Source organism: Salvia splendens, chromosome 15 (genome assembly GCF_004379255.2).
Source record: "Salvia splendens isolate huo1 chromosome 15, SspV2, whole genome shotgun sequence".
In the NCBI taxonomy this organism is placed as follows: Eukaryota; Viridiplantae; Streptophyta; class Magnoliopsida; order Lamiales; family Lamiaceae; genus Salvia; species Salvia splendens.
The window spans coordinates 22,930,708-22,943,450 of record NC_056046.1 but is presented as its reverse complement, the minus strand read 5'-3'; the positions used below and the strand labels follow the sequence as shown (position 1 = coordinate 22,943,450).

The following is a 12,743-nucleotide window of genomic DNA, read 5'->3' as shown; positions in this document are numbered from 1 at the left end:
GGTCCAGATTTGGTTATAGGGTTATCACATAAATTTGGGGTTATCATATGATCATCTCCCTATATAAATATAAATATATATATAGAGTCCCATTATTCACAAATTCACTCTTAAAGACCGAACTAGAGACCAAATTAGGTCCCTTAGATCTAGGGTTTAATAGATGAGATTAGACCATGCTATATTAATTTCGCTCCTTCATTAGGTAGACAATTTACTTCAATGCAGGGGTATTTCGGTCAAAACATATATGAGTTCATCTCCTACCCCATCTCATCTTCTCTTATTTCCTCCGTCTTAATATCTTCTCCATCCATCTCTCTCTCTCTCTAAACAAAATTGAAATCCCTAGAACTCGTCGTCCTCAACACATTTGGCCCTCCGTCGCGGTACCGCTGCCGTCGCCGGCGTGAGACGGCATGTGTTGCCATCACTCTCACGGCTGTCACGCCCTTTCATCGCCGTCACCTCACCATAGTCGCAGATGCATCGTACCAGCCACCATCGGTTTGTGCTCGGAGTTGTCTGGCTCCACCTCTGCTTATTTCCACTCGAAGCTACGTTGTCGTCATCTCCTTCGTGATGCATCTGCTCACCGTGTTCATTGCTGCTGTCGAGTGACCACCATGGACAGAACTGCCTCGCTGCTGTTTCTGAGTACAAATAAATCTTGGATCCTGAAATGATGGCCATAATTGATTAAAAAATGCGATGAGCAAGTGAATTTTGGTTTTCTGAAGCTGAAGGCTCTTCCGTGGACACTGCAGAAATGAAGTATTTGTAGAAGAATTTGGAGTCCTACTGGATGAAGTAAAAACCTAGTATAATGAAGTATTAACTTTTTGGAATGAAGTAATAAACCTACTGGAATAAATTGTGCTATTATTTACAGTGAATACAGTAAAAAAAATTCAATGAATTTGAAAGAAACATGTGTTGAATCATGTGAAAACCTATTGGAATGAACTAAAATCCTATTTGAATTAAGTAATGACACATTTGAATGAAGTAATAAACCTACTGAAATAAAGTAAAAATATGTTCATTTCCAATTTATTACGTAATGGATGGAATGAAGTTATACACTTACTTGAATGAAGTATAAACGTACTAGAATGAAGTAAAAATATATTTATTTTCAATTTATTACGTACTGGATTGAAGTAATAAACCTATTGGAAAGAAGTAAATACCTACTAAAATGAAGTAATACCTACTGCAAATAAGTTCTGCACTGGTATTTTTCAATTTATTAGTACAATATGTTATACGTCAATATTAATAGTCATTTGGTTCTTTTCATTTCTAATATTATTCATTCATTATATATTAATTCATTTAACCAAGCTATTACTTAATGCAGATAGTTCCATCACTTCATCTATTAGTTTGTAATTTATTACTTCATTTATTTGTTTTCTGACAATATAATGATACATTTATTTGTTTGTAATTTGTTACTTCATTCCAGTAGTTTTGATACTTCATTTCAGTGGTTAATTACTTCGTTACGTGTGGTTATAACTTCATCAAGTACGTTATTTAGTTCATTACAAATATAATTTTTTGCAAACTATGCATACAACACGGTTCAATTCATATTACTTCATTACTTGATGTTATTACTCCATCAAGTGCGTTATTTAGTTCATTAAAATTATAATTCTTCACAAACTATGCATATAATACAATTATGTTCATATCACTTCATTATTTGAGGTTATAACTTCATCAAGTGCGTTATTTAGTTCATTACAATATTAATTCTTCGCAAACTATACATACAACACAGTTCTCCAACTGTTCTTCTCCACTCCCCAAAGTTCCTTCAATCTACAGCGACGATTTCCACCATAAATCCTTCTAAATCAAACCGGATGACGATAAATTGTCCTCAAAGCTTATCTAGCCCGAATCAAGCAATATATGCATTTCTTTTTTGAATAATTCTCCCAAGTAGTATTTTTTATTTTGCAATGCATGCTTGCCAGTAATCTGCATCACAACTAAACAATACGAAACAAGAAGAAACACACACAAAGATTAACACAACCAATCATATAACTCAAAGGTCGTAGATTTGGCAGAATTATTTTCTCACTATTATTCAATTCAGTCAAAAATATCGAGCCTCCTCGTGATGGAGATTTTCCAGTGCTAAATTGGATAAACTAATTAAGGCTGAAAGCTGCTAAAGTGGAATATGCACAGCTCAAAACAACAGCCAATTTGGCTAGAATTCAGAAACTATAAAACAAATTAGGATTCAAACAAAAGCCCCAACGTTTCAGAGAGAGAGAGAGAGAGAGATAGAGAGCAAAATTTTGATGAAAGTAATATTCAAACAAATTTCATAATCTGCAAACAATCGAGAACCATAGATGTATAACTATATCATAGTTGTTGTTTGCCCTAAATCTGTGACTTAGGTGAATGACCTAGTCAAATGAAGTAATAACCTAATGAAATGAAATAATGACTTAATCAAATGAAGTAATATAGAAATCTAAATAATGACGATTTCCATACTTCTTCCCCATTCTTTCTTTGTTTAATATCCTAGTCGAATGAAATAATAATCTAACTAAAAGAAGTAATGTAATTGAGAGTTTGTAGTTGGTTATGAGATTTATATAGTGAACATGGTGTGGTTTACCAACTTTCTCCTACTGTAGAAATAGTCGGCTATTTTGGAGAAAATTCAAATGATTTTAGTTCATGCACACTAATAAATTACTTGAATGAAGTAATAAACTACTGGAATGAAGTAATAAACTACAACAATGAAGTATTGAACATACAATGTTGATTAATAGGCAGATTCAGTCTTAGCATACGAATACATCATAATAAAGAATAAATACTTCATTAATAAAACACTTCATATAGTCTATTTGATTTCATGTGTGCCAAAAATTTAAATAAATTCAAATTCAAACTGTAGTGAAGTAATAAACAACTAGAATGAAGTAAATAACTACATGAATGAAGTAGGAAACCTACTGGAATGAATAATTTACTATAAGGAAATAAGCTCATCAGTTCTTCATTGAATTAAGCCGACATAAGCTCATCAGTTCTTCTTCTTCTTCTTCTTCTTCTTCTTCTTCTTCTTCTTCTTCTTCTTCTTCTTCTTCTGTATCTTGTCACAATTCCTTGAATTAAGCCGACCAACCTCGCCACATTTGACACATTTACAGTCAGGCTTGGACATATTCTTTATTTCTTTCTCAAGTCGTGAAACTTCCTGACTACTTCAACCCTTTAGCAGAGCACTGGAGGAGCGGCGCTCGACTTTGAGAGATTACTTCGAGCAGAGCAGAGAGTTGATTAGTAGATCGGATGGCGGACCGCCGCGCTGGTTTTCGCCCTTGGAATGCCATCACAGGCTGGCAGCATGGGCGACGAGGCTGTACAGAAGGAACGCCGATGAGACATGGCGGAAGGAGCGCCGACGCACGCCACAGCAAGGGTGGCCAGGCTGGCGGTGGCTAGCGGGCGGCGAAGTAGCGAGGCAGAGGAAGCGGTGGTCGTAGAAGCACCGATGAGGGAGAGAAAGAGAGACAGAGAAGAGGAAATGGTGGCGCCTCCTCTGTAGGTTTAGAGAAGGGGCAATTGGGGGCAGAGACGATGAGAGAGAATTGTAGAGAGAGAAGTTGGTTGGATTTGGGAAGGGAGGATGAGCGCAGCACATTCCTAAACTACCCTTTACCAATTTAATTGAATAAAAATATCAGAAATTATTAATAATCATTAGATGTGATTAATGGATGGATGAGATTTGGTCTCTAGTTCGGTCTTTAGGAAGGGTTCGACATTGATCAAAACTCTATATATATATATATATATATATATATATATATATATATATATATATATATATATATATATATATATATAGATATAGGGTCCTATTAGGTTGAGATTTTTTAGCTTAATTGAGAATTGAGATGCATTTTCAGCCACTCATCCACAACATTTTCGAAATGTCAACTGCAAGTAGATTATGTCAACTCGGGGGTATTATCGTCAATAGCCTGCACATCAAATGTCAATAGCCTGAACACCAAATGTGAACAACTTATAGTTGACATTATATAGTTGACATCTAATAGTCAAACCATAATAATACTAAAAGTTGCGATCAGTGACTAAACAAAGATATACTAGTATTGACAAAGAAGCGAAGAAAACATCAAAATGAATCCTTAGATTAATAATTTTAATTCAAAATAATTTATTGGTATTTAAAAATATAAATTTAAAATATAATTTTATAAAATTAAATCTGATATTGAAATAAAGAAACAAAATGAAGGATGACAAATGGAAGAAGAAGATAATTCTGAAATAATATTAGATTTATTATATAATTAAAATAATATCAGATAGAAAAAGTGAAAATTGTGTAAAGACGAAATTATCCAGCCCCAAAAAAGCATTTTCCAATAAAAAAATACAAAATGACCAATTTTGAAATAAACTCTTAGTCCAGAGACTACTGTATATATTTTTAAAATTTAAGGACTATTGGCAAGATAAACCTATAGTTCAACCTAGTTCACTCTAGTTTTAATGGATATTTAATTTTAATCTTTATGTTATATTTCTCAATTAACTACTCCTATAACTTTCTTTAGAAATTATAAATCACTTGAAGAGCACGTGGGTGACATAGTGCCTGTAACTTTTTAATTCAAAAATAAAACCAGCGCAGCTTACTGCTTAGACATCTTCAACCATTTACACCAAACTCAAACTCATTTTTCCAGTTCTGTCACATCAAACAGTAATTCTACTCCAACCATTTACACCAAACTCAAAACCCAAAAGAATATTCCATATTCACCTACTTTTTTTACTTTTTCAATTTTAACTACATATTTATTTAAATTACACATTCACCCCACAACATTTTTGTCAATAATTTTCTAAATATAATTAAATAATTTGATACAATTATTTATCATAATATATATATATATATATATATATATATATATATATATATATATATATTATGCATTCAATAAAATATACACTAACTTCAAATTATAATAAATCAAACGTACTTATAATAACATTCAAACATAAACTAAAATACATTCAAAGACATCATGATTATACATAAATTAAAATACATTCAAAGACATCATCTTTATATAAAACATAGGACAACACATAAAAAGTAGCTAAAATTCAAGATTGCGTATTTGAGAAATTTTCCCACAAATGATCAACTAATGCATTTCGAAGTTCTAGATGTGCATTTTTATTTCTTATTGCGGCATACCGAGTCAAGTACTCTTGAAATCGAACATCTTCATTTGTCGTCATCTCAACTTCTGGTTGTGGTGCGTTTCTAGCAACTTCGATTGGAGAACTCAGGTCACGTTCATCTTCTACTATCATGTTATGCAAAATTATACATGTAATCATTATGTCACGCAACACTTCTTTAATCTCACTGGTCCTGCTACAATTGAGAAACGTGATTGGAGAACACCAAATGCACGTTCGACATCTTTTCTACATGCCTCTTGCCTCATAGCAAAATATTTTGTCTTTGGGGTACGAGGCTCATGAATTGTTTGCACAATAGTAGACCATTTTGGGTATATTCCATCGGCTAGGTAATAACACATATTGTATTCTTTACCTTGAATAACATAATAAGTAGGAGGAGCAATACCTTGAGTGAGATTATAGAAAAGATGAGAGGAATCTAACACATTGATGTCGTTGCTGCTGCCGGGCAATCCAAAATAAGCATGCCATATCCAAAGATCATAATCTGCCACAGCTTCAAGGATAATTGTAGGACTTCCACTACGACCTGAATATGAACCGCTCCACCCTGTAGGACAATTTTTCCATTTCCAATGCATACAATCTAAACTGCCAAGCATCCCTGGAAATCCACGTTGCTCACCAATATATAAAAGTCTAGCAATATCATTAGTTGTCGGACTTCTCAAATATTGCGTTGAAAAACTTCTATTATTGCACGACAAAAACGTTTTAGACTTTTGATCGCACTGCTCTCACTTATTTTCACATACTCATCACAAGCATCAGCTGGTACACCGTATGCCAATATACGAATAGCAGCTGTTACCTTTTGAAGAGATGATATTCCAAGCCTTCCGGTTCCATCTGGTCGTTGCACGAAGTAGTCATCATGTTCCTTAACTGCATCCACAAAACGAAGGAACAATGGACGAGACATCCGGAATCTCCTACGAAACATGGTTTCATTATACAATGGATTATCAGCAAAATAATCATTGTACAATCTAGCGTAAGCACCCTCTCGGTCACGGTTGATGACAATATGCCCTGGAACTGATCCACGATATATTTGTGGACTTTGACGGTCACGAATGTATTGAATCAACATGTTGTTGTTGTCGATTCTACGTTGCATATCCTGCATAAATTGGTTGTAAGTGTATATCATATGAGCATTTTCACCATCTTCATCAGAAGATGAAGAGCTAGAAATAAAATTGGGCTTCATGGTGAATGATAGATGAATTTGAGTGATTGATTGATATGATAAATGATCAAAACATGCCTTCAATTTATAATGGTTTTACAAAAGCACAACCCGTGTGCTTTCAATCGTAACCACACATCGGAAATATAGATTTAAATCCTAGCCATCCATTCAAATTCTAGAAACAAAAAAAAGCACAATCCACGTGCTTTCAATCGTCACCACTCATCGCAAAAGTAGATCTAAATCCTAGCCATCCATTCAAAATCCGGAAACAAAAAAAGCACAATCCGCGTGCTTTCAATCGTAGCCACTCATCGCAAAAGTAGATCTAAATCCTAGCCAACCATTCAAAATCCGGAAACAAAAAAGCACAATCCGCGTGCTTTCAATCATAGTCATTCATCGCAAAAGTAGATTTACATCCAAGCCATCCATTCAAAAAGTAGAAAAATCATTTCATATCTATACATATAAGAAACCACAACATCACAATTATCTCATCCCAGTTTTTATCTTTATCTTTTCCTAACAAAATGTCTGTTCGTCAAGAAAGTTATACAGAGAATGAAGACATACTTTTGTGTAAAGTTTATATGGAAATTTCACAAGATCCTAGCATAGGCACATCACAATCAGCACAAGGATTCTGGCAGCACGTGGAAGATGGATTCAATCAAGCTGAAGAAAGAGATCTTACTTGGCCAGAGCGTACGCAAAGATATATGCAGGCTTGTATTCAAGCCATCGAGAAAGCAACAAAAAAATTCCATGGATGTATCCGAGCTGCTGAAGCAAGAAATCGAAGCGGTGCTTCAAATGCAGACATAGTGAGTGTTTAATCATATTTTAATGTTTCATTTTCTCTTTGAACATGCGATTAATTGATTATAATTATTTATAGATGAATGAAGCCATGCAAATGCTGAAGACAGATTCAAAATACAAATCGGGTTGGAAATTTTCTCATGTTTGGGAGATGATTAAAAATTTTGAAAAATTTAAAGATTGTGCAGGGAGGAGCTCTAGACAACAAGCATCACGTGGGATGCAAAGTTCTGATTCAGAAAGTCAGACTCATACTTTGCATGGCTCACAAACTTTGTCTTCATTTCCTATGAGTTGTGATGATGGCGAGGAACAAAACCTTGGCGGTTTTCTTCTTCATCAAGGCCTATCAGGGTGAAGAGGGTTAAACTGAAGAAAAAGCAGTCTGATAACTCGGAATCAATTATTGCTACTCTAGAAAACAAAATGAGCTATATACTGCAGGCATGAAACAAGCAAACGATAATATGTCTATGTTTTTTAAACAACGAAAGAATAGCCATGATCTCAAAACTGTGAAGGAAGAAAATAAAATCATGGCTATGGACTTGAGCTCCATAGTTGATCCTGTTAGTCGTGCTTATTTTCAAGCCGAGAGAAGAAGCATTTTACAAAAAAGAGCTCAGCAACAAGAACAACCAAATGACTATGCAATTGGAACATATCCTTCGTACTTCGATAATATAGGAGGTTCTGGTTCTGGTTTACCGGATTATTAGATTATGTTTTTCATTTTGTTATTGTAATATGTCGTTTGTTTTTATTTTAGTTTTATGTTGTTGTAACGTAATTTCCATTTGTAGGACGTGTTATGTAATATGAGTACTTTTATTACTAAATATTGTACTATTATTTAATTTGTTATATTATAATATTAAATACTAATATTACAATTCATACTCAATAAAATAACTAATACTCAATAAATTATTATTTAACCCATGCCATTAATTAGCCCATCTCGTAATTAACTATATTAATACTACTAAACCTAATTTTCTCTCATCGCCGCTACCTTCTTCCATCTTCCCCTTCTCTGTAATTTCCCCTTCTCTCTCCCATCACCGCTACTCTTCAATCTTCCCCTTCTTCCTTCTCTGTACATTCGATTTCATCTCCACACTCTTCACAAGTTCTTCAACCATCTACAACTCTCTATAATTAGGTAAGTAGTTTCTTCATCTAATTCTTCTTCTCCAATTTTCTGTTTCTGCATCTCTCAGCCCTCGGCCTTCTTCAAATATCATAAAAAAGAAAGGACTCAATTGCAATTTCTGGTAATTTTTGCGTCGAGCTACAGTTCTACTGTAAAGATGGAGTAGTACTGTTCACAAACGAAAAAAGGACAGATTTGGATGCGTTTTTTAGTATGGTTGGAGGTTGTTTTCACTGCAAATTTGCGTTTTGCAGTGGCGTTGGAGATGCCCTTACTCCACCGATATTACCGACCTTATGCAAATTAACATTAAAATTCTTAAGTCAGTTTCATCAATATTCTGCTTATAGCTACCTTTGTAAGGCATAATATACTAGATTGACTTGTTTTTTTTAAATATTATCTATTCGAAATTGATCAAGTAACATGTGATTGCTAGCTCATGTCAACACATAAAATTATTTTAAACTATTATTATAGGCATAATTATACGCAAGTTGTTCGAGTGCTTGTGTATCAATTTTCAATATTCTAATTCAATTATCTCTTAAAAGATTGAAGCAAAATAAACATTTAAATAGAGGAGATGAATGTTACTGTACTTAAAATAAGCTCACATGATTATGAAATGTAACACCCTAAACCATCATTTTATTCGGTTTTAATTTGTGGGTAATCACGGAATCATGATTATAATTCACGGATTTGTTAATTGAATTATTTTGTCCATTTAGAAATCGAGCTGCAGGTGTCATTTGATTAGCAGCTAAATCTATGTTTGATAATATGTTGATTTAATTTTAGGAAAACAGACTTAAAGTATTACAGTACAGATTAAAAATATCAAATGGCCGACTAACGTCACAATCTATGTGATCATAAAATATTTAAAACTTATCTTATTACTACACTATTATACCTATTTTAATTCCGGAGCAAGTAGTGAAGGATAACTCGTCCTCATCACAACCCCATAAACTAATAAACAAATACTAAAACGACATGAAATAAAAGTACTAATCCAAATTCTACAAATTAATTAATAGTACTAGTGGCCGGAATAGTAGACTAAAAGTTGTTTTACACATATAGTATATCTTAGAGTATCTTATCAATTGCAAATTCTAGTAAGGACTTGGAAAAACCATTAAAGTCATAATTTTCCCCAACGCACGTAGATCAAAATTTTCTAAAAGCTACTCCTATTGATTAGTTATATCTCAATGTAGGCATATAAAGTACTTCCTACATCCCACCGAAAATTACTAACTTTTCCTTTTAATTTGTCTCAATCAAGATGACTCATTACTAAAATAGAAATATTTTTATCTCTATTTTATTATATTGTTCTTACTTTATTCTTTTCACTTAACACATAAAATAAAGTTGTACTCCCTCCGTCCCATTAAATATACAATATTTGGGAATCGGCACGAGATTTTATGTAGTATTGTTTTGTTTGTTAATGAAGAGAGAGTAAAGTAAGAGAGATGAAAAAGTAGAGATAAAGTTGTTTCCATTTTATGAAACGTTTCATTTTTAATGGGACAATCCAAAAAAGAAAACGTTTCATATTTCATGGGACAGAGGGAATATAAAATCTAATACCACCCAAAAAAGAGGTCATCTTCCTTGGGACGGAGAGAGTATATAAGTTATATGGACAGTTGGTTTACTACATTTTAATGTGTACAAGAAATAAAAGACATAAAATGGTGAAAGAAATCAAGAATTAGGTCACCTTTGTGATTCATGCAACCAACAAATCCCAAGATGTTTTTAGACTTCTTAGCCCCATCTAACATTACAACAACTCCAGTCACTTTAATTGGCAAAACACCCATTATTTTTCAATTCCCATGTCTCTTTGTCCCCCCATCCATTTCCTCTCATTTTCCCCATTTAAAAATATTTCCCCCTAAACTCCACACATAATTAATTTGTTTTATTTTTTTGAATTCCTCTACCGCGTACAACCCAACAAAAGTCTTAAATACATATCGTTTTCCACGCACCCCCAACGACCCCTCACAAAAAAATCATTGCCCCATTCTCTTTATATATATATATATGAATGTAAATCAGTACGACAAACTACGAGAAAATGATGAGCAAGAGATGGTGTGGAATGAAGGGACTTCGTCTCAACTCGAGAAGATTCTCAGTGCATCGCCTTCGCACCAATTTCTTGTTTATTTTGAGAGTTTTCAACAAGTGGAAGAATTCTTACAAGTGTCTAAGACTGCTGAGGAGGAATCTGGTCCGAAGAAGCAGAAGAGGAAATAAAGGCGGTTCGACCGGAACGGACCGGGTCAGCGGATGCCGGTATACGGTGGTTAGAACGATAAACCACTCGAATTCATTCTGCTCGGAGGCGATTGCTGATTGTTTGGAGTTCATCAAGAGGAATTCTGTTTCTATCGATGATGATACAAATCCGATGATTGATTGAAAAAAATGATTTTTTTTCTACAATTTGTGTATATAATTAGCAATATTTATGGACTAGTCTTTTTTTTTTGTAGAGGATAGCATCATGGAATTAGAATGGTGTTTTTAAATTAATTTCTGATTTGTTTGGATTTTCACTTTTATTTAATTAGACATGTGCAGATCTGATGCATTTTGGTCTACAACTGAAAAATTGTGGAAATTTTCATATTGTGTTGGGTTTGGTATTTTATACTACTAAAAAGTACACTTTTATTTGTTGATGTGTCATAAATGATATTTTGGGCATTGACAAAATTAGTACCATAAGTGATATTATAATATCTTCTCTCATTCTCCTCACTCTTTATACTATTATTATTAATTAATAATATTATTATTATTATTATTTTGATGTTATAAATTATTAATTAATTTATTTTTTAATATCATTTAAATATACTTAATCATAATTATAGTTATAATTATATTTAATAATATAATAATATTATTGTTATAATAGTAAAATTAGTAATAATTAATAAATAATAATTATTATTTTATATTAAATTAATAACTAATCAATATAGTCTTAATCAAAATTTAAAATTGTGAATTGTATTCATAATGATAAAGAGTTGAATATTTTTAGTTAGATGTTTCAACCCTAAAATGAGTATAAATAATTTGATTAAAAATATTCAATTGATTTAATTACTTTAAATAATTAATTTAATTAGGTGTTTTGTTATTGATTTATATTATAAATGCAATTAGATGTATGTATAAAACTCTAAAAAGAAAGAAGAAAAAGAAGAGAAAAGAAAAAAAGAGGAAATATAAACTAAGGAGAAAAAAGAAAGAAGAAAGGAAGATAAAATACTAAAAAGAAAGAAGAAAATGAAGAAAAAAGAAAAAAGAAAAAAGAATAAACTAAAGAAGAAAAAAAGAAATAAGAAAGGAAGAAAAAAAATCACATATTTGGTTCTATTTAATTGAAATTTCTAAAAATATCCTCTATAACAAAAAAAATCACATGTTTGGTACCTATTGTTATTTTTATCATGGGGTAAAAAAACGATATAAAATAGAGATCATATACCATTTATATGCGAAAGTAAAAGATTAGGTAGGTAGTTCACTGTGAAAAATTTATGCCACTAATAAATTTGTTGATCGCAAGAAGAATCATAGTAATGCTACTAGCTACTAGAATCTAGACCATAAAAATCAATTGGATGATTTGTATCATAAAGTTGTTAATTTGTTGAAAATATTTCAAATATACAATGGTATTTGATGGGGTGCGTACTAAACAAGCCCAACAGCAATGACGGCCCATCAGCCCAAAGCCCAAGGAAGAGTATGAGTTCGGCATTACCAAAGAGTTCGGCCTCAGCCTACAGCTCGGTAAAAGCCAACCAATCAAGCTCTGCTCTCAGGTCGGCATCAAGCTCTACTCTCAGATCGGCAACCAAAGCAGTTCGGTCTCAGCATTCGACCGAACAAGGAGTTAGTGGACCCATACAGGATTTCCACAACTTCCAACACACCCACTACCACGTGGTGTCAACTCAGGCCACGATCGTAGGCCATGACCTACGCTACATCCACGATCTTAGGCCATGACCTCCACGACATCCACAACCATCATTAGTGGTGATGCAAGCCACGATCTTAGTTCAATGTATAAATAGAACTTAGATCAGATAGAAAAGGGTTAAGCTCTCTAGAGATAAAATATCATATAGCAAGTCTGTGTTGTAAGCTGTAATCCCAGATCAAGCAATACAATCTTGCCCTCCCTTCTTCCCGTGGACGTAGATTTAC

The 12,743-nt window shown here is 33.1% G+C and overlaps 1 protein-coding gene and 1 pseudogene across 1 annotated transcript; one reads left to right on the top strand and one right to left on the bottom strand.

The window, feature by feature from the left end:
* Positions 1 to 5,189: 5,189 nt before the first annotated feature.
* On the bottom strand, positions 5,190 to 6,526 carry LOC121768016 (annotated as a pseudogene).
* Positions 6,527 to 7,022: 496 nt separating this feature from the next.
* LOC121766881 lies at positions 7,023 to 8,046 on the top strand. Its single transcript, XM_042163115.1, has 3 exons — positions 7,023 to 7,329; positions 7,404 to 7,653; positions 7,772 to 8,046. Exons 1-3 carry the CDS (start codon positions 7,036 to 7,038, stop codon positions 8,044 to 8,046), a joined length of 819 nt encoding a protein of 272 aa, XP_042019049.1. The 5' UTR covers positions 7,023 to 7,035.
* Positions 8,047 to 12,743: the final 4,697 nt, after the last annotated feature.